General features: G+C 48.7%; 2 protein-coding genes across 2 annotated transcripts in view; both read right to left on the bottom strand.

Annotated features, from left to right (window-relative positions):
- Positions 1-505: 505 nt before the first annotated feature.
- Positions 506-23,105, bottom strand: part of ANKRD33B (ankyrin repeat domain 33B) — a 98,172-nt gene continuing 75,572 nt past the window's right edge. The window contains exons 5-6 of the mRNA XM_024124701.1: positions 6,636-6,661; positions 506-1,320 (exon numbers count right to left, since the gene is read on the bottom strand). Coding sequence (XP_023980469.1) covers positions 506-1,320; positions 6,636-6,661 — 841 coding nt within the window. The remainder of the gene's footprint in view (positions 1,321-6,635; positions 6,662-23,105) is intronic.
- Positions 11,294-15,891, bottom strand: LOC102981677 (son of sevenless homolog 2-like). Its single transcript, XM_024124704.3, is given in 4 exon segments — positions 11,294-12,985; positions 13,039-14,171; positions 14,174-14,522; positions 14,524-15,891. Coding segments are annotated over 4 exon segments (3,975 nt in total). The 3' UTR covers positions 11,294-11,860.

Raw genomic sequence — 23,105 nt, 5'->3', positions numbered from 1 at the left:
TTGCTAGAAACGGTACTTTAAACAAAGGGTCTTCAGACAAATGCATTAAAACCATCCTGAGTACAAAGAGCCCCATCTTTGTACGGGGCTGGTAAAGAGCTGCACATTTGACTGTGATTAAAAATACAGAATTATACAGAAAATGCCCTTCTGCTAAATTGGTCTTAAAAATTTCTTAACCGAGGCTCTAAAGATAAACCTTTAGGTAACACGCCCACTAAGTGTACTGACTGCCAGGGGAACTGGTTTTAGGCAAATCGCTGAGCGCTGTGCCCAATTCACTCTTGGGTGCAGCCTGAACAAACACAGACGTTTTCTCGGCCGAAGGAGCCTGCGGGCACGGGGACACGTGGTGCGTAAAGGGCAAGGGCCGGGCGGAGGCGCTTCCCTCCCAGGGAGGAGCCCACCCAGCCTCGCCGCCACGCCACCTCGTCTGGGGCTCCGGGCAGCATCTCAGCCCTGGCCGGGCTCTGCGTCCTTCCTCCCCGCGCCAGACACACCCCCCTCACGTCCTCTTCCTCCAGGACGGTGCCCGCTTCTCCTTCTGTGCCCTGGCCAGCCGCTGCTTCTCTGCCTCTTCCGCCTTCCTTCGCTCCTCCTTGGCCTCCTTGTACCGCCACTTGGGGAGCTGCAGGTGGGTGCTGTCCTCGGCGCTGCCCTTGGCCGCCCGCTCGGGCCGGGAGGCGGGCGCGGGCGCCTTGCTGACGTGCACCTTGGGGGTGCGCGCGCCCGGCCGCAGCAGCTGCAGGGACAGCAGGCTGGCCTTCCGCGGGGCGGCTGGCAGCTGGGAAGACGTGGAGCTGGCCCTGGGGGCCCCCTCTCTGGAGACCCCTGCGGCCGGGGAGGGCCGGAGCCGCCGCTCGGTGCCCTCCGCTCTGTCCCTCTCTTGGGCTTGCGTGCCCGGGTCCCCCCGTGCCGCCAGGATTTCCTGCACGGCCAGCCGCCTTCTCCCCACACAGGGGGGGTTCTCGGGGCACATGGTCTGGCAGACGACGGCCACGGCGGGGCTGTAGAGGCTCGTGGTCATCCTGACCATGTGGTCCAGGACGCCCCCATCCTCCAGGCCCGGGCGCAAGCGGGAGGTCAGCAAGGACCGCACAAGCCCGGTGAGCCTCTGCAGGCAGTTCTTGGAGCCCGCGGCCTTCGGACCCGCCTCGGGGGCCAGCGGCAGCTCTGGCTTGTACTTTTCCCCAAACTGCTCTGGGCAGGGTCGCTCCAGCAGCCTCTGGATGACGTGGACCGCTTCAAACCGTCCCGTGTAAGTAGCCCACTCCTGGGACGACAGCCCGCGGTGAGGGTCCCTGGCGTGGACATCTGCCCCTGAAAACCGCAAAGTAGAAACAGGAATGGGTGGATGCAACAAGACCTCCCCTCCACAGGCAGAAAACGGGAAGACAGTGAAACGGATCAAAGGCGAAACTTCCAAAACCTTCTAGCCGACTCTGCCCTGGAGCTGGGCCACCTGGACGAACCCGCACCTGACCGCCACCTCGTGCGTTCTGTAACACAACCGACCTTTAATGGTTTATCTTTCCTAAATAAAACCCCCTAAACTCAGCACCTAAATCGTGGAATTTTTTTTCTAGAAATAAGATTTCATGGCTTTCCAGCCATGGAGACACAATCAGACCACAAAGGTGCTTTGTAAGACTTGGCGGATGACACTGGAATGTTCTAAAAACGCTAACAGTAACTCACGGGCAAAGCCTTCAGTGTCCTATTTATTTATCATCCCCCTTTTTCCTCCAAGATCTCTTGAGGGGACGATTATGGTTCTTATCTTACAGGAAACGTGTGGTCCTTCCCTTTTTGTGCTGGTGGTTAGTTGGTCGTGGGTCGTGGGCTTCTCCAGGACAGAGGCAGTTTAAGCAAAAACTTAGTCATTTTTGCTTCCTTAACACATACAGTTCTGGCTGGTGGGAGGCATGCATTTAATAACTGTTTGTTACAGAATGGATGGTGGTCCCAGTGGCTGAGGGCACTGCTGGAGACCTGGAAGCTGGTAAGAGAGAAGTGCTCAGACCTGGGTCCTGACCCTCAGCTGCCTGCACGTCCCAGCCCCCTGCAGGGGGGCTCTTCCTCTGTGACACTTTTCTGTGTCAACAGGGCCAGGGACTTAATCCAACACGAATGTAGGTGCGCCGCGAAGGTGTTTTGTAGGCGCGGTGGAGCATCCACAACTGGTTGACTTTAAGTCCAGATTACCGCCCACGATGTGGGTGAGCCTCGTCCAAGGTCTTAGGAGCAGAAGTTGGAGTTTCCTGGAGAAGAAAGAATTCAGCCTGAAGACTGCAGCATCCACTCCCGCCCAAGTCTCCAGCCCGCTGGCCTGTCCTACAGATTCCGGGCTTACCAACCCCCCAGATCACGTGAGCCAATTCCCTAAAATAAATCTCTTAATATATATCGCCCATCGGTTCTGTCTTTCTGCAGGACAGAGGCTGCATCTCCTACATCCTCATGGTCTCCCTTACACTGGTCACTTCCTTAATAAATCTCCTCCATACCAGCCACTGCCCCCTCTTAATACTGCAAAGTTAAACTTCGGCTCAACTTGATGAAATGTTCGTAAGTTTCAGATTGGTAGTAAAATAGAAAGTAATCAGGGATCGCTGTTCAATTAATCTTGGTCCAATCTCAGCCGAATATACAGTTAAAAATCGTTCAGGATTTCAAGTTCCATTAGTCATATTTCCACTGGCAAAGCAATGTGGGAAGTAAGGCAATTATCTAGTCTACCCAGGGACCAGGCCCGGCAGAAGCTTCTGCATTTACGTCCCACACGGACCGGGGTGTCCGACATGCGACGGCTGGTGAATACGAACGAGAGCGGCAGGGGGTCTCGGCGACTTCCCTGCCCCGTGGCCCTCAGTGGCCCCATGGCTGAGGCAGACCCAGCTCACCTGAGCTCGCCCGGTAATGCTCTTAATTCTGTGACACGTTAAAGAACCTATCAGAAGAGTGGTAATTATTGGGACCTGGAGATCAGGATGGAACTCATTAGCTACGGTACAATTTATAAACGGACTCAAATGAAAAGGGGGCAGTAAAAATGTCATTGCAAAAAACAGATGACACATTAAACCTTAATTCGTTGCGTGTCACTTAAAAAAGGAGCAAACTGAAAAATTAAAATCTTAATGAACGCAGCTTGAAAGAGACATTTTTCAAATGCTAATGGAAAACTAAAGGAACAGGTGTCAAAAGCTGAGTGTGCCTCTTCCTTTTCACAATCATCTTGGAAAATACGAACACTGTAAAGAACAGAGGCCATTCTGACTGTAATGCAGCTCAAGAATCTGAGTCATGCTATAAATGAGGGATTCACTTCCTTAAGAAAGTACTATTAAGGGTAAGAGTAAAGGCCTGGGCATAGTCATTAAACCATGAAAGGCAAGTACTGACGATTAGCACGTTGTCTCTCTCAGAGAATACGGAGCACCCCTGAAAGGCCAAAGTACCCATCGCTTTTGCCCAAGAGACGATCGGCATACTCATCTCCCCACCCCATGTTGTTTGGCCCAGGGCTCCAGCCGTGCAAAGGCTGGGCTCCTGCCAACGAGCCCATGTGCTGCCACTTGGAGTGCTGTGAGCTGTCTATACAGAATCCTCTATTTTATTCAAGGCAGCAACTATTCAGTTCAAGGCAATGCATCATGACTGGTCTAACCCTGAGTTTCAAAACTTGGCAATACTGACATTTGGGGCCAGATGACTATTTGTTTTGGGGGCTGCAGGGCTTTTAACAGCATCCCTGTTCTCTGTGCACTAGATGCCAGTAGCACTCCACCAGTTGTGACAACCAAAAATGTCCCCTGGGGGATCACACACATCCCCGCCCCACTGAGGATTATAGTTCTAACCTCGATGACCTGCCATCTTGTTCCCCTTTCTCCCAGTCTCCCTTACAGCTGGTCACTGAGCCCCAAGGAGAAGGCTGTTGCACCCTGATCGAAGGGACCGATGAATCTGAGGCCTGGAGCTCTGGTGACCATCGTGCAATCACGAGGTGACCAGTCAACGCGCTGGCAGGTGGTTGGGGGGCCGGGTGGAGCTGAGTGGACAAGAGGAAGAAACCTGGGTCTGTGATGTCCTCACGGAGTCCAGGGCCAAGCTCCGCATGGTGACTTCCAGTGAGGTGAGACAGACAGACACTTGCTTTCTTCAAGCCACTGTCAGTCAAGTCAGGATTTCTGTTACTGGAAGCAGAAAGCATTCTAAAAGGGACTAAAGGAAAACAATCTACCTTCCGTTGCTCATTCTTAGGACGCTTTCCGCCAACAGTCAAGGCCAGGTACATGAGACCAGCAGGAGGCAGGCAGAGCCCAGGGTGCGTCACTTCCTTTCCTATTATCTATAAGCCCCCATCCCCATGTTATCTACCCTTCAGAGCCCCAATCTGGCCCCCCTCCTGCTGAGAGACCCTTCTGGTCATGTTAGATAGTTAGACATGAGCAGGGCCCCGCCCCACCCTGGACAGGGTCATCTTTCCCCCCCCCCCACCTGGACACTGGTGATGAGAACATGCCCAGAGAGCCTCCCTTTTGTGGTCAAGGACCGTTAAGCCTCCGGCCTTATCAAGACCAAACAAGATAAAACCGCCAGCACAGGTTGGTGCAGGCATACCAAGACCTACAAGGTGACTCAGAGTGACCCGGGCTTCATTACGCTGTGTTCGTAGCGGTTTCTGCATCCATCACCCTTCCGTGGGGTCTGCTCGGGTGCCTGGGGGTGAGCGCCTGCGCAGAAGGACGGAGTTACGTAACCTAAAGCTGTCAATCAGCTTGGCAGCCAAACGATGCAGGACCTGAGGGGCTTCCCACCGCTCGGAAACCCCAACCCCAGCCCCGCCGCGGGGCTGCTTCCAGGTTCCAAACAACCCCACGCCCCCCTTCTCTCCCTCCGGAGTGTACTTTTGCTTTGCTTCACAAAAAACTCTGGCTACTTAAAACTGCTCTATGTCTCCGGACTGAATTCTTTCTCTTCGAGAGGACGAGAACCGAGGGAATCGCCACTTTCCGCCGGCGACAGTCACACAAGACCACTGTGGACGGGTCCTTGCAGGCCTCCTCCTGTGCTGCCTGTGGCCTGTATCTCGGGCGCTTGGGGTATAATCGGGACGCAGGGCCACAGGGAGGAGCCCGTGAAGGGGGTGCGGCGGTGATCCCAGCCCCACCGTCAGGCATTTCAGCCTTTCAGAGGAGGGTCTCAGCAGGGCTCAAGCCCACAGCCCGAGGGCAGCCAGCTAATGAGTTCACACTGGATCCTTTTCCAGTCTTCCCAATCTGGCTTCCTTATCCCTGACCGGCTTCCAAGGGTGACTTTCCAGAACCACCACTTGCCCCCTTGTCTCACGGTTGGCTCTCGTGGGTGCCCAAGCTAAGGCAGTGCCCTTGGTGATACGAAATGCCTGATTTTTAGCCCTTTCTCTGCCTAATAACTTGACACTATTCCAACTTAGTCACAGAAAATTCACGTTTTCCTCTATAAACAGAAAGAAACCTCTCTGGTGATATCATAGCCTTCGGCTTTCCAGAAACACACAGTCAGGGCTTGCGTGAGACACGGAGGAGCACACGATGTACAGCGGGAGTGGCCCTGCTCTCTGTTCATGAATCGAGCCTGCTATGCCTTCCTTTCCGGCTGCTCTGCTGCCCGGAATCCCAGGGACATTCAAGGCTTCTGTTTGCTTGTTTTTGCGCCCCAGGGGCCGCAGCAACGACACCAACACCTCAGGTGCGAAAGCCAGCTCTCTTAGGCCAGTCTGGAGCCTGCCAACCTCGACCGGGTTCTGCTTCTCTTCAGAGATGATCACGGCTTCCCTCACGCGGCTTCTAAGAGCCATTTATTAAATACACCTGTCACGTGGGGGCATGAATATTCCACCGAATTAACAGGCTCTGCAGCCCTATCCCCAACCCCTGGGATCTCATCAGCAGAGCTGACGTTACTCCTCGGGATGCCAAAAACCAAAGAGCCAATATATCAGCTGTTCAGAACTTGGTTTTATATATATATATATATATTTTTTTTTAATTTATTTATTTTATTTATTTTTGGCTGCGTTGGGTCTTCGTTGCTGCGCGCAGGCTTTCTCTAGTTGCGGCGAGCGGAGGCTACTCTTCGTTGTGGTACGTGGGCTGCTCGTTGCGATGGCTTTTCTTGTTGCGGAGCACGGGCTCGTGGCATGTGGGCTTCAGTGGTTGTGGCGCGTGGGCTTCAGTGGTTGTGGCACGTGGGCTCAGTTGCTCCGCGGCATGTGGGATCCTCCAGGACCAGGGCTCAAACTCGTGTCCCCTGCATTGGCAGGTGGATTCTTTTTTTTTTTTTTGGCGGTACGTGGGCCTCTCACTGTTGTGGCCTCTCCCGTTGCGGAGCACAGGCTCCGTACGCGCAGGCTCAGCGGCCATGGCTCACGGGCCTAGCCGCTCCGCGGCACGTGGGATCCTCCCGGACCGGGGCACGAACCCGCGTCCCCTGCATCGGCAGGCGGACTCGCAACCACTGCGCCACCAGGGAAGCCCTGGCAGGTGGATTCTTAACCACTGCACCACCAGGGAAGCCTGAGAACTTGGTTATATTTTTATCAAAAGCCTGAGTTCTGGTAATTCTGACACTATTTTGTTCTGCCCAACAAGGTAAGAGAAGAGCTGATATGCACCTATAGGTTATGAACTATTGGAAAATCTAAACAGTCTAGGGGGGCATTCAATTCAAAGATTCATTATTTCCAAAAGGAAATAGTTCTTATTAAATATTATGAAATTGCAACTCGAAAATTCAACCCAGGTACAGAAAGACACTCAGGTTCAGGAGAACACGGCACCTGAAAAAATAAAAATGAGATACACAGTTTTATCCTAACTATTAATATGTAGTAATGCTCGTGCCTTTTGCTTTTAAAATGATCACAGGATGACCTGATTCTGTAAACATCAATCCAAAAGAAATACCCAGATTTTAGGATCTTTACAGGCTTAGTTTGTGTTAATATTGATAAATTCAAACGGAAATAAGAAGACTTTAAAATATTGTTGCAAACTGTTTAAACATTTCAACAAGTATCCTATTGCTATGTACCAAACCCAGGAAAGGCATTCAATCACGTATTGTTTTTTCTTTTAAAACATACACACTCATCTGTAAGAAAAAAATGTGACCCACTTTCCTGGAAAAAAGTATATGGTAACTTAGTGGCAATAGTAAAAAATGAAAATATTCTGTAAGTTAAACAATAAAAGCCTTAGAGGGCAGCTCAAAAGCTCCCTGAAAAAGGTGTCAGATTTTCTTTTCGCTTTTCCCTTCATTTCCCATTTACATTAGTTATATCAGTGGTTTTCAACAAGAGGCCACTTTCCCACTAGGGGACGTCTGGCAATGTCTGGAGATATTTTTGGTCATCAAAACTGGGGGGTGCTACAGTCACCTAGTGGGCAGAGGCCAGGGATGCTGCTCGACATCCTACCACCCCCAGGACAGCCCGACCACACAGAATTATCTGGCCCCAAACAGCAACAGTGCCAAGATTAAGAAACCTGAGTTACCCTCCATAAGAAAGTTTAAGTATCTTGATCACAAGGATATTTTCAAAGAGAAAAATAAACCACAGTTTTTCATGCATTTAACAAATAATAGTGAACACATAAAGTCACCAACGACAACCAACAATGACTGATGGCTTCCTCCATGCCGGGTGAGCCCCCGAGAGCTGTCAAGTGTGAACTCACTCAATCCACATCATGACCCCCTGCAGTAACTACTGACATTCACCGCATTTTACAGAAGAAACAGGCCCATAGCAGGAGGTGACTGGCCCTGGGTATAGAGGGGCTGAAAGGTGGGGCTGGGATTTGAAACCAGGGCTCCCGATTTCCAGGTTGCTTCTACTGGCCATTCTGCTCTGACCAAGTACAGTTCAGGAACGGAGGCACTAGAGGTCTGCACTCATGTGGATTATTCTAGACTTTGATGGGGTTGTGCTCACGTTGACGGGAACAGGAAAGGTAGGGTATATAAAACCTAATGCCAAATTTGTGATCCAAATAACTAAGGGAAAAGAAAAAAAAAACACATTAGCATTGAACACACTGCCCTTAAGCAGGCCCATCTCCCGCGAGATCTGAAAGGTTCTGTGATCTGAAAATGCCTGAAACCTCTACCAGACTCCGGGAAAAAAATGACAGCAAATCCCATGCACAGTCCAGACTGATTAGAAGGCAATTAATCTGAAAACAAGAGAGTTTGTAATTCAAATTAATTCATTGGGGAAAATGCCTGTATTGACATCGAAAGTTTTTGGTTGTAAAAGTGAATTGCTAATTTACACTCAATTATAACTAGATCCAGAAGCAGTAAAAACAGATGAAGCTCCCCGCAAAACACAAAAGCATCCTAATCACCATTAAATTAGGAGGAACCATCCCTCCCTGATGTCATTGATAAACCCTGTGGAAATGGCTATCTCACTTTAAGAAAATGAAACTGTCACTGAGTCAAAAGCGCAACCAATGAGATTAATTTTAATTAGGATCTTTTTTAATTCTAAGAAGGTTTTCATCTTCGAAGCCTCTGTCTTTGCTTACCGAATTTATTTTTCTTACAGCATCCCCTAAAACACTTCAGTTAAAGCAGGAGAAAAAGCAATCCAAAGTAGGTTTGTAACAAATCCTGTAACCCCAATCTAATCACAAGGAAAAAGACACATGGGCTCAGGCTGGGGGACCAGCGTTCATTGGCCAGTGTCAAGACCAAGTCATGAACAAGGCACGAAGACTGAGCAACTTCCGGGGACCAGAGGAGACTGGGGACATGGGACAACTCAGTGTGGGAGCCTGGCTGGGATACTGGAACAGAAAGGGGCCATCTGTGGAAGAACTGGTGACATCTGGATAAAGTTGGGACTTCAGTGACTTGTATTGTGCAGTTTCTGCCTCTCGGAAAGATGCTAACATGGTGGGGGTGGGGGGTGGTGCTGAGTCGGGGCTCTGTGGCTGCTCTCTCTACTATCTCTGTCGCTTTTCCGTACACCTAAAATTATCCCCAAATGAAGGTTTATTTACAAAAAGAAGTAAGTTGTCTAAACAGAGCTACTAGCCCAGGCTGATGTCTGGAAGAATTTTAACGTGGTCCTCAAGATACTGAGACAGGAGGGGATGCCGCCCATCTGGGAGCTCGTAGGGCCAAGCAAGACCGGCTGAACCCAGTGCCAAAAACAAAAACAAAATAAACTAAGATAATGAAATTAAATAACGGCGACAACAGCATCTCCCACTGTTTTGAGATGCTCCCTCTGCGCCTGACCCCGGGTGTGTGCTTCACATACATTTTCTCATTTTATTATCAGAATAACCCAATGAGGTTGTGCCCTAACAATGATCATTAATTCCATTTTAGAGTGAGGGGGAAAACAACCAGAGATCAGTCACAAGGAATTCAGCTCAGTAATTCCTTAAATATGTATAGCCCCAGAGAGTTTACAAAGTGATGTATTTCATCCTCAGGGAGGTGGGGAAGAAGTCATTACTCCCATTTCACAGATGAGGACAGAGAGGCTCAGAGGAGGGGCTTCCCTCAAGATGATGAGGCCAAAAGGGCAAAGAGGGCCCTGTCGTGCTGGCCCAGCCTGAGAACATTCCACTGTGATGCCGGGCAGAAAGTAACTGTCCCACACGGAGACCAAGACCCCTAAAACTGAGTCCCACTCCTGCAATTTACGATGAACCTCTCTACCCAGAACTTTAATCCCTTTCTTGTCCCACTCCTCTTCTCCTCAGGATTGATGCACATCAAAGAAAAGGGGGGATTGAAACCGAGCAGGACCCTGTGAGGGCTTCCTGGGTGCAAAAGCCCATCCGTGTCCCCTGTTTCTTGTTTGTAGAAAAAAGGCTTTAGTCTCCTAGGCCTTCCTCGAGTTCCAAAGAGCAGACTTAAGCAGTTAATGACCAGGACAGCAGAGTCACAGGACTCCTAGTTCCTCCTGAAGGGATATAGGTGACAATCTGGTGCATATCTTTGAGGTGTTCTGCAGAAACTAAGACCCCTTCCCAGTGGAGGATGGTGACTCTACGCTGACCACAAGCACTAGATCCCAGACCAGCTGGAACCCGAAGGTTGATGATTGAGGTTCCTGAAGCATCACGCTGTTACCTCACCACCAGCTGATCAGAAGGTCAACAAGCTGGTCAGGCAACCTACGACCCTCTCCCCTAACACTGTCTTTAAAAACCGTTGCCTAAAAGCCATCGGGAGGTTCAGGTCTTCTGAGCATAAAAGCTGCCGGTACTCCTTGCTTGGTGCCCTGCAAATAAACCCTTACTTTGCTGTGAATACCCACCGTCAGACTATGGCTTTCTGCACTGTGGGCACACAAGCCCTTGCTCAGTTACAACACCACATGACCACGTGACTCCACCCAGCAGCAAGCAGACGCCTGGGATGGCTCCTGGGGAGACCCTGCCATCCCTCTGCCCACCTTCAATAGCACCACCTTGCCGGCGTCAAGACCAGAGCACACGTTTGTGAAGAACAGATGCAGGCAGGAGGAGGCTGGGGGCGAGGAAACAGGAGGGCTGGCCTACGGGGTGACCAGTGCTGTGACCTCCCACCCACCCTGAAAGCAGGAGCTTTTGTGGGTTTTTTTGTTTTTTCTTTTAAAAACTAAGACTGGGGTGATTTATTAATCTTGTTAGGAACTCCAATACAAAGCACAGTAAAAGACCACAGACCAGTAAATAAACAATGTGGTTTTTGGCTACTTTACAACTGCTGCTACGGCACTAAGAGGAAAACATGCTTTTTCATCACTTAGAACGAAGGAGTACAAATAGCAAATAAAAGTTTTAATCACGTCTCTGATTAAAAAGTTTAATAAAGCTTTAAGTGTCTGCTGGTTTAAATATTACCAATCTAAAAAAATACTTTAAAAATTTTTAGTTAACACGAGATTTATAGAGAAAGTTACTTGGTTTTGAAGGCAATGCAGTTGGTTCCTATGCCATAAGAAACTTATCCTCCAGCTTTATGAATTAGTAAAGTAGCAGACTGTATTATAGGCCATGAGTCACATAAATTTATATAGGTTATTAGCATTATCTTTAAATGTACAATATAAACAAAACTGTACATGTAGGGCATATTTAACTTTGTTTTCCAAAACAACAGGCAACTCGTTAGCTAAAGACACCACAGTCTGCAAAAACAAAAAGGCACATCTGTATAAGATATATGCCCTTTTTTCCTCTATGATTGGGTTAGGTAGTCTGTTTACATTTTGGCAAAACAATAAACACAGTGCATTCTATTATTTTCGTTCTATTTTTCACTTTTGTCTTCAGCAGCAAATTCTGGCTTTCAAGACATGGCATTAAAGAGTTTAAGAACAGTGGGTGTTATTCACGATCTTCCTAAATGTAAAAACTAGAGGTAAAAACTAGAAGATGGTCAAAGAGGCTTAAAAATCAGTATCACCACACACCCCCTATATGTGTATAAATTCACTGCCTTAAAATGTCATCTGTTACTCAAATTTGAAAAATTCCACAAATGCACTATCCCCTTTCAGTGCAATCAATGTCACTTTAAACCATATTTTAGCAGAGTCTGCAGTACAAATATAAATTCTTTACACTGGCCTTTGGGCAGCACTGAGGATCCAAGACAAGGCAATGCTACTGATCACCTGAGGATAATGGTAAAGGACTTCTGTATTTTTATTTTTCCAATTTTTAAAAGCTTATTTGATCAGTAGCATGTTTGTAAGAACATTATTTTTAAAAAGTACTACAATACTATGCCTTTTTGGAATAAATTTAAAAAAATGTACAAATACCATTCCAGTGTCAATGACTACATATGGCTAAGGTCATTGAGGAGTTTCTGCATTTTCTAGCAAAGGCAGTCTATACAATGGGGGGTGCGAAAGCTCCCGTTTGTAAGTCTTTGGTGGCAGTTTTGGTAGGTGAGGGCTTGAATCCTGCCTTGGTGGAACAGGGGGAGCTTGAGGATGAGCAAGATTATTTTGACTAGAACTGAGCACATAGCATCAACGTGGTACCCTTGGAGAGGGTGTGCTAAGAGGAGTGTTTGGAGAATTTGGACACGTACTAACATCTCTGAACCAGTCTGGATCTCTGTGAAGATGTCCCAGTGGAGGTGGTTGAAGAGTAAACGGACAGTTTATGAAGTGTTCTGGAGGCCGAAGGGGAACTGGTGGAGGGGTATTGGGAAAAGGATCTCTCGGCGGCGGCGGCGGTGGACTATGCAGAGGCCCGTCAAATGCACCAGTAGGCACAGGAACTCTGGGTTTTACCTTTGGAGGAGGAGGCTGTCTTGGCAGAATAGCAGGGGGGTCATCATCAGATTTCATAGTTCCCTTGGAATTTGAAGCATCATGATCAAATTTGTTTCGAGGAGAAAGTGCAGGAGGAATCAGTGGCTCTTCACTTAGTTTATGTAAACTACCACACGAACTAAAGAAAGACTCTGAATGAGGCAAGAGGACTGGAGCAAAGATGCTATTGCTTCCACAGGAACTGCTGAGATCCACATCTAAAAACACACTAAGGTCTGAAGAAGCAGATACTGGTGGAGTAGATGGTGTATTTGGAGAGGTTGGTGCTGACACTGTTGATTCAAGCTCTGTTTCAGCAATCCGACTAAAGCTTATTTTACACAGTTCTCTTTCTAATGGTGTTGGACGACCCCATAAAGTACCTGAGGTAGAGCCATGTCGGCCTGTATTAGGCCTTATTCCAGGAGATTTTAAAGAGAAAGTTGAGTTCCTAGGAAATCGAGGTGGCTGTTTGGAGTTTCCGGGTTCAATTTCTAGTGACTTGTTGAACAAATAATCTGTAAACTCTTTTTCAGAAGCATTTCCCATGGGGTTAAGGTTTTCAAAGAACCTCCTCATTTCTGGTTCTATCCATAAACAGTAAGGTTGATTCTGATATTGCTGAATTTCTCCAGTAATTTCAGGTACTTTCCTCCTCTTACTGAAATTGATTAAATCTTTCCCTTTCTTTTTTAAAAAATTTCAGGTACTTTCCTCCTCTTACTGAAATTGATTAAATCTTTCCCTTTCTTTTTTAAAAAATCATTATTCCCTTCTTCAGTCTTCAGAATATTTGTTAAATATATTCCAAAAAAAGGCACACAAGGTGGATTGATTGACTTAAGTTTCACTAGATATTTTTTTTAATGATCTTGACTTAATTCCACAGCTTCATCCAAAATTTTCCTTTTTCTTTCCTCAGAGGTATGATCTAGTCTATAGACTGATACTGAATTTACTGCACTGACAATCTCTAATACACCATTGAAATTATTCAAATCTTGAAAAACTTGCAGAATTTCTATAATTCTACTTAGTACTGCCACCCGTTCCTCAAAATTTTCTGCTTCCACAATGCACTTTTCAAACCAGAGAGTGAGATTTGTGGTGTGGTGAATCATTTTTAATAAATTTGGAGAATCTATTTCTTTATCTTCTTTGGTCCATACATGCCCTACAAGTTCAGAAGGTTGAACTTTGCTGTAGAGATCAGATTCCAAAAGTGTCAGCTGACGTGCAATTTCTATTGGATGAAGTGTCATGAGATCAAACGTTTCAAACTGTCCTGGTCTGCTGATATGCCATTCGGTTGGTGGTGGCAGACTTTGAAAGGTAATATTATGGCTTATTCCATTTGCCTGAGCTTGTTTCTTCCTCTTGATGATCTTAGCAATTGACTCTACCCATTTCTTCATAGCTTTCCCTCTTACACTTGAAATGAAGGATTCTAGTCTTTCAAGCAACTCCAAGTCTCTTTCAAAGTGATAATAATGGTGTTCGACCCAGTGCCGAAACACATTTAAGATCCTAAGTTGTACTGGTTGGACGTATTCCTTGTGAAACCTTTTAAGGTCTGCACTGATCGGCTGCTCGCCTTTCTCTACTGCCAATTTATCTGCTTCAGTAGGTTCTGGCTCTGGAATTTCAAATCGTTCAATCAGTAAGCTTAGCAATTCCTGTGGTTTACAAAATGAACGATACATAGTAAGAAAAGTGCGAACAAAATTGGGATCTGCATACATGTGATACGTTAACCTTTCAATTAATTTCACCACAGCTCCTCCTTTAATAATGGGGATTCCACTTCTGCTTTGCAAGTTGTCTTCAAAAACAATGTTTTCTCAGAGTCTTTTACCACAAAACGATACACTTCAGGACTCGGTAATTTAAGTGGTTGTTCATTTTCTTCCTTCAGTAATACTGAATCTAGCATTTGATCTAGAGTACTACGATAATGAAGAGAAATAAGTGCTGCCATCCAATTATTTTTCTCTTCAGCAGACCTAGCAGCAAATATTATGCTGTTTTCATCTTTGGATACTAATTCAAAAGCATGTTTGCACTCACAAGTATCTTCTTTATCACATATTTGTATTTTCCTCATGACAAATTTTTCTTTTAATCTGTATTCTGTACTATGGTATCCTGGAAGGTGTGACTGGCTATGATTGGGTTTGCAGCTAATCATTAAGCAAGCCATCAAAGAGAAAAATATGCCATTCGTGTTTGGCACCAATTCTTGTCAATGGACCTTCCATAATAAATTCATTACAACACTGTCCAATATCTTTGCCTTCCCATCCATCTATGTTTTTCTGAATTTCATTCATTTTTTTAATAGCCAGGTGCTTGCTTCTTAATTGATGATTATAAAAAGGGTAAACAGGATCCCCAGGTCAGCATCTAGGTGAATATTGCTTGTAAATTCGGTCCAAACTACCTTGGAGATTCATGAGAGCAGTAATAGCTTGGTTCAAACATTCTCTGTCTTCATGCTCTTCACTACATGCTTTCAATTGCTTTAATAATTCAAAATAGTGCCAACAATGATATACTGGCACCAGCATAAGGTGTGGAAGGACATAATAAACTGCCTCTTTAAAACCATCAGCAATGGACTGAAACTGTAGAGCCACTGCAGGTATGGCCATCAACTTACTGAAATGTTCATTAAATTTTGGTGAAAGAATATCCTGTGATAATGTTTCATAAGGATCAAATGCTTGTTCCTCTGTCAAATCTTCAAAACAGCTTCCAGCTAAGGGATGAGGGCTGCTTTCATCAGTCATTTCAACTGTGTCTTCAATTAGACCTAAAAGTTTCACGGTCAATTCATGTATATCTAAAATGTTACTGAAAACCTTTTCAATATCAGAAGATTTAAACAGCTTTCTGTCAGAAAGAAAAACCTTTCGAAACACTTTTATGATCATATTTAGTTTCCGTAGATACTGTCTTTCTTCTGCAATTTCAGTTCTGACAAGGTCATAGTAGTTTAATTCACCTGAAGAACTAGGTTCATCTTCACAAAGAGAAACCAAGCCTATGTCATCCTGATCAAACATGTCCATCAAAACCTTATCTGCACACACTGACACTTTAATGTCCTGTTGGGATATTTCATAATGTCGGATATTAAAAACATAATTACCAGCCAATTTCAAAATACCAGCTGAGATATACTCTAGTACAGCCACACTATATAGGGACACATGGTAGTCCACTTTGTACCCTAAAACTTCCTTCAATGAAGGATGGATTTTGTCCACAGGCAGTAAGAGAGGATTTCTTCGTTTTCGTTTCTCTGTGGCAGACTGTGCATCAGCAATAGCCCATTCATCCACTGGATGAGAAAAGGTCTTTTGAACTTCCGCCACATCTTGAACAGTCCTTGGTTGGGCCATGCATAATTTATTAAGCAGCTGAAAAATCGGCTCTTCATCAGCTGAGAGATTGGGATGTACTTGCTCCTGAACCTTCGGCAGGGCCGAGACCAACAGTCCCCGCCATTTCGGACTGTTCTCTGCGCTGAAGAACTCGTACGGCTGCGGCGCCTGCGGCATGGCCCCGGCGGCGGCGCCTCCGCATCGGGGGCGGCCCGCGGGCCGAAACGGGCCGGGCCGGTGGCCTGAGAGGCAGGGCGCGCGCGGGCCGCCTCGCCTCGCCGGCCGCCGCCGCCTCCTGCCCGGGCCGCGGCTACGGCCGAGGCGGCTCGGAGGCCGGGCGGGGGCTCCGGGGGCGGCTTCCTCGGCCCCGCGGCCTCGCCTAGTGCAGCGTCCGCAGAGGAAGCGCGGCGGCCCGTGAACCCGGACGGCCCCCGGCTGCGACCGAAGCGGCGGCCTCCTTTCCCGGCGGCGCTGGCCCGCTTCTCGGGCGGCTCCTCCTCCCTTGTCTGGGTTCGCAGCCCGGCGGGGGTACAGCTAGCCTTTCCCCTGCTCGGACTCCCACTACGGCCGCGGCAGGCAGAGAGCGGCGGCGGCGGCTTGTCTCCTCATCGCCTCATCTCCGCCCTCCCAACCGGCAACGCCGCCCTGCCCGGCCCACCCGAGTCACCTCCAGAGGGCCCTGGGGACAGACCGGGCGCGCGCGTCGGGCGAGAGAGCCACACTGGCGCGCACGGTGTTGGCCACCACCACCGCCGCCGCCCCTTCAGCAGCCGCGCACAGCGCCCCAGGGCCGCCGCCAAGCTCCGGGTCCCAGCAAGCGCGGCTCGGCCAACCCCCTCCGCCCCGCGCTCATTATCCCGTGTAGCTGGAGCAGCCCCGCACGGAGCATGCGCGCCGCGGAGCGGGCAAAGGGGCTGGCCGGGATCGGAGGCCTCCTCGCGGGAGTGCGCGTCTCCTGGGCGCTTGCTGGGTGCACGTTCCAGACAGACTCCGCAACTCAGTGACTGCGTGTTTACACATACTCTCCCTCCTCTCGATCTTCCCGAGACAATCCTAACTCGATGCCATTCCTTGAGCCTCAGGACTCCGTCATGGGAAGCCGTATAGGGATTTGTAGAGAAAGGGGCTTTCCGGCTGGACAAGATATTTAATGTATTGTGCCCTGCAAAGAGAAATGCACACATGTATGGACCACACTCCACAAAGAGCGGGCATTCCAGCGGCCTTCCTACACACACAGAGGGAAACGTGACATGGTCCACCGCCCTGGGGTGTGTGTGTGTTTGCCTCTCAGGCCGCAAAAAATAATTCTCAGGAATCCAGGAAACGAGAAGACAGAAGGCCCTGCCCCGGCCACGGCGTTGCTGCCTCTGGTTCATTATTCCCTCCTGCCAAGCCACTTGGAAGCCCAGCTGTCCCATCAACCTGTTGAGGAGGGGATGTGGGGAGCAGGGACACGGGGGGGGTGTGGCGTGGGCAAACCCGAGCTGGCCTGACGCAGACGCTGGCTGGTCAGCGGGGAGGCCCTGGATGCTGTCGGCGCCCAGCAGGAGACGCCAATGCAAAACAGAAGATGAACCTCGGAGCCATTTCCCAGAACTCCAGAGCCTCAGGGAGGAGAAAGTCTTCATCTCATCATCATAACAGGATACGCCAGTGCACACTGCCACCCTATCACCACTCAGAAGGCAGGCGTGCACTCTCTCTCTCTCTCTCTCTCTCTCTCTCACACACACACACACACACACACACACACACACACACAGAGAGAGAGGCAGGGAACCCAGGGAGTATTGCTACCCAGACCCTTATCCATAAACCCAAGCAGGTAAGAATATTCATTCTAGAATATAGATTTCTCCCACACACACACACACACACACACACACACACACACACACACACACAGAGAGGCAGGGAACCCAGGGAGTATTGCTACCCAGACCCTTATCCATAAACCCAAGCAGGTAAGAATATTCATTCTAGGATATAGATTTCTCCCCTTTATCGCCTCACACTTCCAAAAAAAGGGCCTGATTTTCTGCTCACTCCCAGAGGGTTTTCAAAAAGCCCACACACTCTTGGATAGCGGTGAATAAGGAGAACATCATGCGACAAGCAGTGTTCCCAGGATGCTCCTGGCTCACCCAGAGGAAGATCCTCAAATGACTCTTGTGCCACATAAAGAGGCTCTGGGGTCAAATGCCCATGCTGCCCGAAGCCCACTGGCCGCATTTATTAAGTCCTCGAGTGAAATGACACGCCACCCTCCCCCGAGACTCTTTAGTCCCTTAGAGCAGGGCCCCAACCTTGGCACTGTTGACACCTGGGGCCGGATTAGTCTTCGTTGTAGGGCTGCTCCGTGCAGAGTGGGACCGTTAGCAGCGCCCCCGGGCTCTACCCACTAGATGCCAGTAGCTACCATACCCTCCTCCCTCCCAGGTATGACAACCAAAAATGTGTCCAGACGTTGCCAAATATCCCCTATGGGGGCAAAATCACCCCTGTTGAGAGCCACTGTCCGAGAGGCTCAGGTTTCAGGACCAAGGTGGAAGATGGCTCCTCTCCTGCTCACCTTCTCCCTGACCCCTGGCCCGCCAGCCTGCCTCTTGGTTGCCATTTCCATCCTGGCCCTAATCGTGACGGCTAACACCCCTCGGGAGGGTGGGCAGTCTGCAGAAGCTCTCCCCTGAGCCTGGATGGAGGGCCTGGGGACCCAGCCTCCATCCTTACACGCCGAGGACCGGCTCGGAAATCCCGCCATCATCCCCACCCCATACATGTCCCCCGGAAGCCCCACTGTCAGGGCTGCAGGTGTGACGCCTGGTGGACACTGCACTGCCACTTCTGCTGCTAACTGGGCACCACCAGCTCCTCACAGGGAGGCCTCTGCACCACGGAGAAGCCAGGACCCCTGAGGCTCCGTCCCCGGCTGCTATCTGGAAGCGCAATGGGTGAGGCTGGACACATGGCAGAGGAGGTGAGGCCTCCTCCGGAGGGCGGGCAGCCATGATGCTCCCGAGATGCAGCCCCCCTTGCCCTGCAGACTGGGAGGCCGAGGGAGCGGAGGCCCCCAGCCCAGCAGCGTGGAGACCCCACCCCTCCCCTGCCGCAGCAACGTCTCCTGGGCCTCCATCCGGGTCCTGCCAGTGCTGTGCACGCCCACCAGTAACTCCTCCCACGGCGGGAGCTCCGTCCGCCCCATCGCACGCCGACCGAGACAGAGTGCAGGCGGGGACCCAGTTACCCTCCTTGAATGGCACCCAGACACTGCAGGCTGCTGGCCAAGCAACAGTGCATCCTTCTCCTCAACTTGCAAGTTAAAAATGAAACGAGCAACAGAAACTAGAGTGTGGGTTCCTCCAGAAGCAGTGTTGTCCCCTCACCATGGACCTCAGCCCACCTCCTGAGCTCATCGCAAAAATCATGTAGCTTTCTGACTTTCTGAGATAAGCATGGACTAATATGATCGTGTCAGGGGGTTAACAAGCCAGAAGCAAATGGGTGGGACCTTCCCGCGCTCTGTGACTCACAGGTTCCAACCAGCAGCTGACACTTTTTGAGTCATTCACACCGCTTTGCTTTCTGCTCTCCTTTACAGAGCACACCCCTGCCAGGGGACGATGCTGGCTGTCAGGTGCCCAAAGCAGCTTAACTGCTCTAAACTGTTGGAGCAGGGGCGGGGGAGGGGAGTCCTTTGATCTCAGTTGAGTTTGTCGTCCAGCTAAACACTTTGCAGCACCTGTCAGTTAGATTTAGCCAGGGTCATAGTGAAACGAATTGCAATTCGTTTGGAGCCGTTTCTTTAAAAACGTGAAAGAGCGTGGCCACTGCATTTTCAGCACGATGTCCTTTGCACCGACATATCCTAAACACTCTGAACAGGCAGCGAGAGAAAAAACTGACAATCCACAAAACAAACGGCCCATTATACAGATCTGTTCTGCATGTTATGTAGAGATCAGAAAAACCAACGTGCAGTCCACTCGCTCTGACTACTGACTACAGGCTCAAGCTGTCAGTGACCCATGAAATCACTCTCAGCTCCCCACTGGCTTTCCCAGGATGACAGAACAATACCTGTTATCACGAGACAACCTCGCTCAACTGAAATCAAGGATGGACCCAGTGCTGCTAAAGAATGAATAGATATTAACCTCTCTTCTTTAAAATCATGACAATAAACCAAAAGGAGCTTTTTTCTTTTTTTTCAGTAAGACAGATAGATAGATAGATAGATAGATAGATAGATAGATAGATAGATAGATGATAGGAAGAACACAGCCTTCCTTGCACAACAGAATGTGCCCCATATGGAAATCTAGCTTGAGCCTAGTCCAACTTTGACCATATGGAATAGGATTTGGTTCCTGAAGTCCTCAGAGTGGACTTAACGAGCGGGCTGACCACACAGAGCTAAAGAACATCCTCCACCGACCCCATGAGCCTTACCCTGCCTAAGAGAAGGGCTTAAGCGGCCCAGGGAATAAGTTAATTCTTGATGACATAGCTTCAGTGGAGTAACTAAATGGCCATGCAGACAGAGAACTGAGTACTTAAGAGAGCTGGCTCTGAGAACACTCAGATTCAAGCTCCCAGCCTGCCACTTGAAATCTGGGTGAGCCTGGGAAGGTAGGTCAACTTCACTGAGTCTCTGTTTCCACATCTGGAAAATGGGAGATAATATCAACCTCACAATTGTGAAAATGACAGGAGATGAGGTGGTGTATAAAAATGGCCTAACAGACAAATTTCTGGGCAGAAAAACTCCAAATAACTTATGCACGTGCTCCACTCCCAAGGAGGTGACACATAAGCACGCACTCTTCTTCTGTGGGCTGTGCACAGAGACTCCCCTCCAAAGAGTAGACTATGCTGGGGACGGTGGTGGAGCAGTAAATCTCACAAGAGAGACGTGTGGCCAACAGGACCTCAGCCCCGTGATCAGGTCAACAGCCATGTCCAGAGCCTTTGCCGACAAAGATTCTTTGCCTGATCAAACTTCACTCAGGCTCCTGAGCCTTCTCCCCGGGCCCATCTGTGCCCTTCCTTGTGAAATCTCATTTTAGCAATAACCCTGCTAATAAGTCAGTTTAACGAGAACCACCCTCAACCCCACCATGCTATCTGGTCATTCCTCATCCTCCACCAGCCCCCAGGTGATATCCGATCACCCTGGCCTGTCTTCAGCAAGAATCTTGTTAGGTCCGTTTGGCCGGAATCTCCCTGATGTTTCCTCTTAGTCATTTCCCGTCCCCAGACCCCCACCCTGCTCCTTGGCTATAAACACCCACGTATCCATGCTGCAATCGGAGTTGAGCCTACCCTCTCCCCTGGTGCAAAATCCCATTGTGATGGTCCTCACACCTATCGAAATGATTTTTGAATAACGTCTGCCTGACCATCTCTAACAGGTGTCACTGAACATTTCTTTTAATTTAACAAACCCCTTCATATGATGTCATGCAAACGGCACATTCCTCTGTAGTCCTCCTTTGAAAAACCCACAACTCCACTCTAATCATGCAAAAAACACCAGACGCACACAAACTGAAGGACACTCTACCTGACAAGTACCTGACAAGCACTCCCCAGACTATCAAAGTCATAAAGTCTGAGAAACTGTCACAACCAAGAGGAGCATGAGGGGACATGACAACAAAATGTCACATGGGATCCTAGCTGGGATTTTGGAACAGAAAAAGCACATTAGGGGAAAACTGAGGAAGTCTGAATAAAAAAATGGACTTGAGTTAATAACAAAAATGCACTGAGGAGATTAGTTCAAGACGGCAGAGTATAAGGACATGCGCTCACTCCCTCTTGCGAGAGCACCAGAATCACAACTAACTGCTCAACAATCATTGACAGGAAGACACTGGAACTCACCAAAAAAGATACCCCACATCCAAAGACAAAGGAGAAGCCACAACGAGACAGTAGGAGGGGTGCAATCACAATAAAATCAAATCCCGTAACCGCTGGACGGGTGACTCATAAACTGGAGAACAATTATACCACAGAAGCCCACCCACTGGAGTGAAGGTTCTGACCCCCACGTCAGGCTTCCCAACCTGGGGGTCTGGCAACGGGAGGAGGAATTCCAAGAGCATCAGACTTTGAAGGCTAGCGGGATTTGAGTGCAGGACTTCGACAGGACTGGGGGAAACAGAGACTCCACTCTTGGAGGGCGCACACAAAGTAGTATGTGCTTAGGATGCAGGGGAAAGAGAGTGACCCCATAGGAGACTGAACCAGATCTACCTGCTAGTGTTGGAGGGTCTCCTGCAGAGGCGGGGGTGGCTGTGGCTCACCAAGGGGACAAGGACACTGGCAGCAGAAGTTCTGGGAAGTACTCCTTGGCGTGAGCCCTCCCAGAGTCCACCATTAGCCCCACCAAAGAGCCGGGTAGGCTCCAGTGTTGGGTCACCTCAGGCCAAACAACCAACAGGGAGGGAACTCAGCCCCACCAATCAGCAGACAAGCAGATTAAAGTTTTAATGAGCCCTGCCCACCAGAGCAACACCCAGCTCTACCCACCACCAGCCCCTCCCATCAGGATACAACCCCAGAAAAACAACTAAATGAAGTGGAGATAGGCAACTTTCCAGAGAAAGAAGTCAGAATAATGATAGTGAAAATGATCCAGGACCTCAGAAAAAAAATGGAGGCAAAGATTGAGAAGATGCAAGAAATGTTGAACAAAGACCTAGAAGAATTAAAGAACGAACACCTAGAAGAATTAAAGGACAAACAAACACAGATGAATGATACAGTAACTGAAATCAAAAATACACTAGAAGGAATCAATAGCAGAATAACTGAGGCAGAAGAACAGATAAGTGACCTGGAAGACAGAATGGTAGAATTCACTGCCACACAAGAGAATAAAGAAAAAAGAATGAAAAGAAATGAAGACAGCCTAAGAGACCTCTAGGATAACATTAAACACAGCGACATTCGCATTATAGGGGTCCCAGAAGGAGAAGAGAGAGAGAAAGGACCTGAGAAAATATTTAGAGATTATAGTCAAAAATTTCCCTAACATGGGAAAAGAAATAGCCACCCAAGTACAGGAAGCACAGAGTCCCAGGCAGGATAAACCCAAGGAGAAACATGCTGAGACACAGAGTAATCATACTGACAAAAATTAAAGACAAAGAAAAATTATTAAAAGCAACAAGGGAAAAATGACAAATAACATGCAAGGGAACTCCCATAAGGTTAACAGCTGATCGATTTCTCAACAGAAACTCTACAAGCCAGAAGGGACTGGCAAAATACATTTAAAGTGATGAAAGGGAAGAACCTACAACCAAGATCACTCTACCCAGCAAGGATCTCATTCAGATTTGATGGAGAAATTAAAAGCTTTACAGACAAGCAAAAGC

This window comes from Physeter macrocephalus, chromosome 8, assembly GCF_002837175.3.
Source record: "Physeter macrocephalus isolate SW-GA chromosome 8, ASM283717v5, whole genome shotgun sequence".
Taxonomy (NCBI): domain Eukaryota; kingdom Metazoa; phylum Chordata; class Mammalia; order Artiodactyla; family Physeteridae; genus Physeter; species Physeter macrocephalus.
Note: the sequence above shows the minus strand (reverse complement) of the source record. Positions and strands in the feature narration are given on the sequence as shown.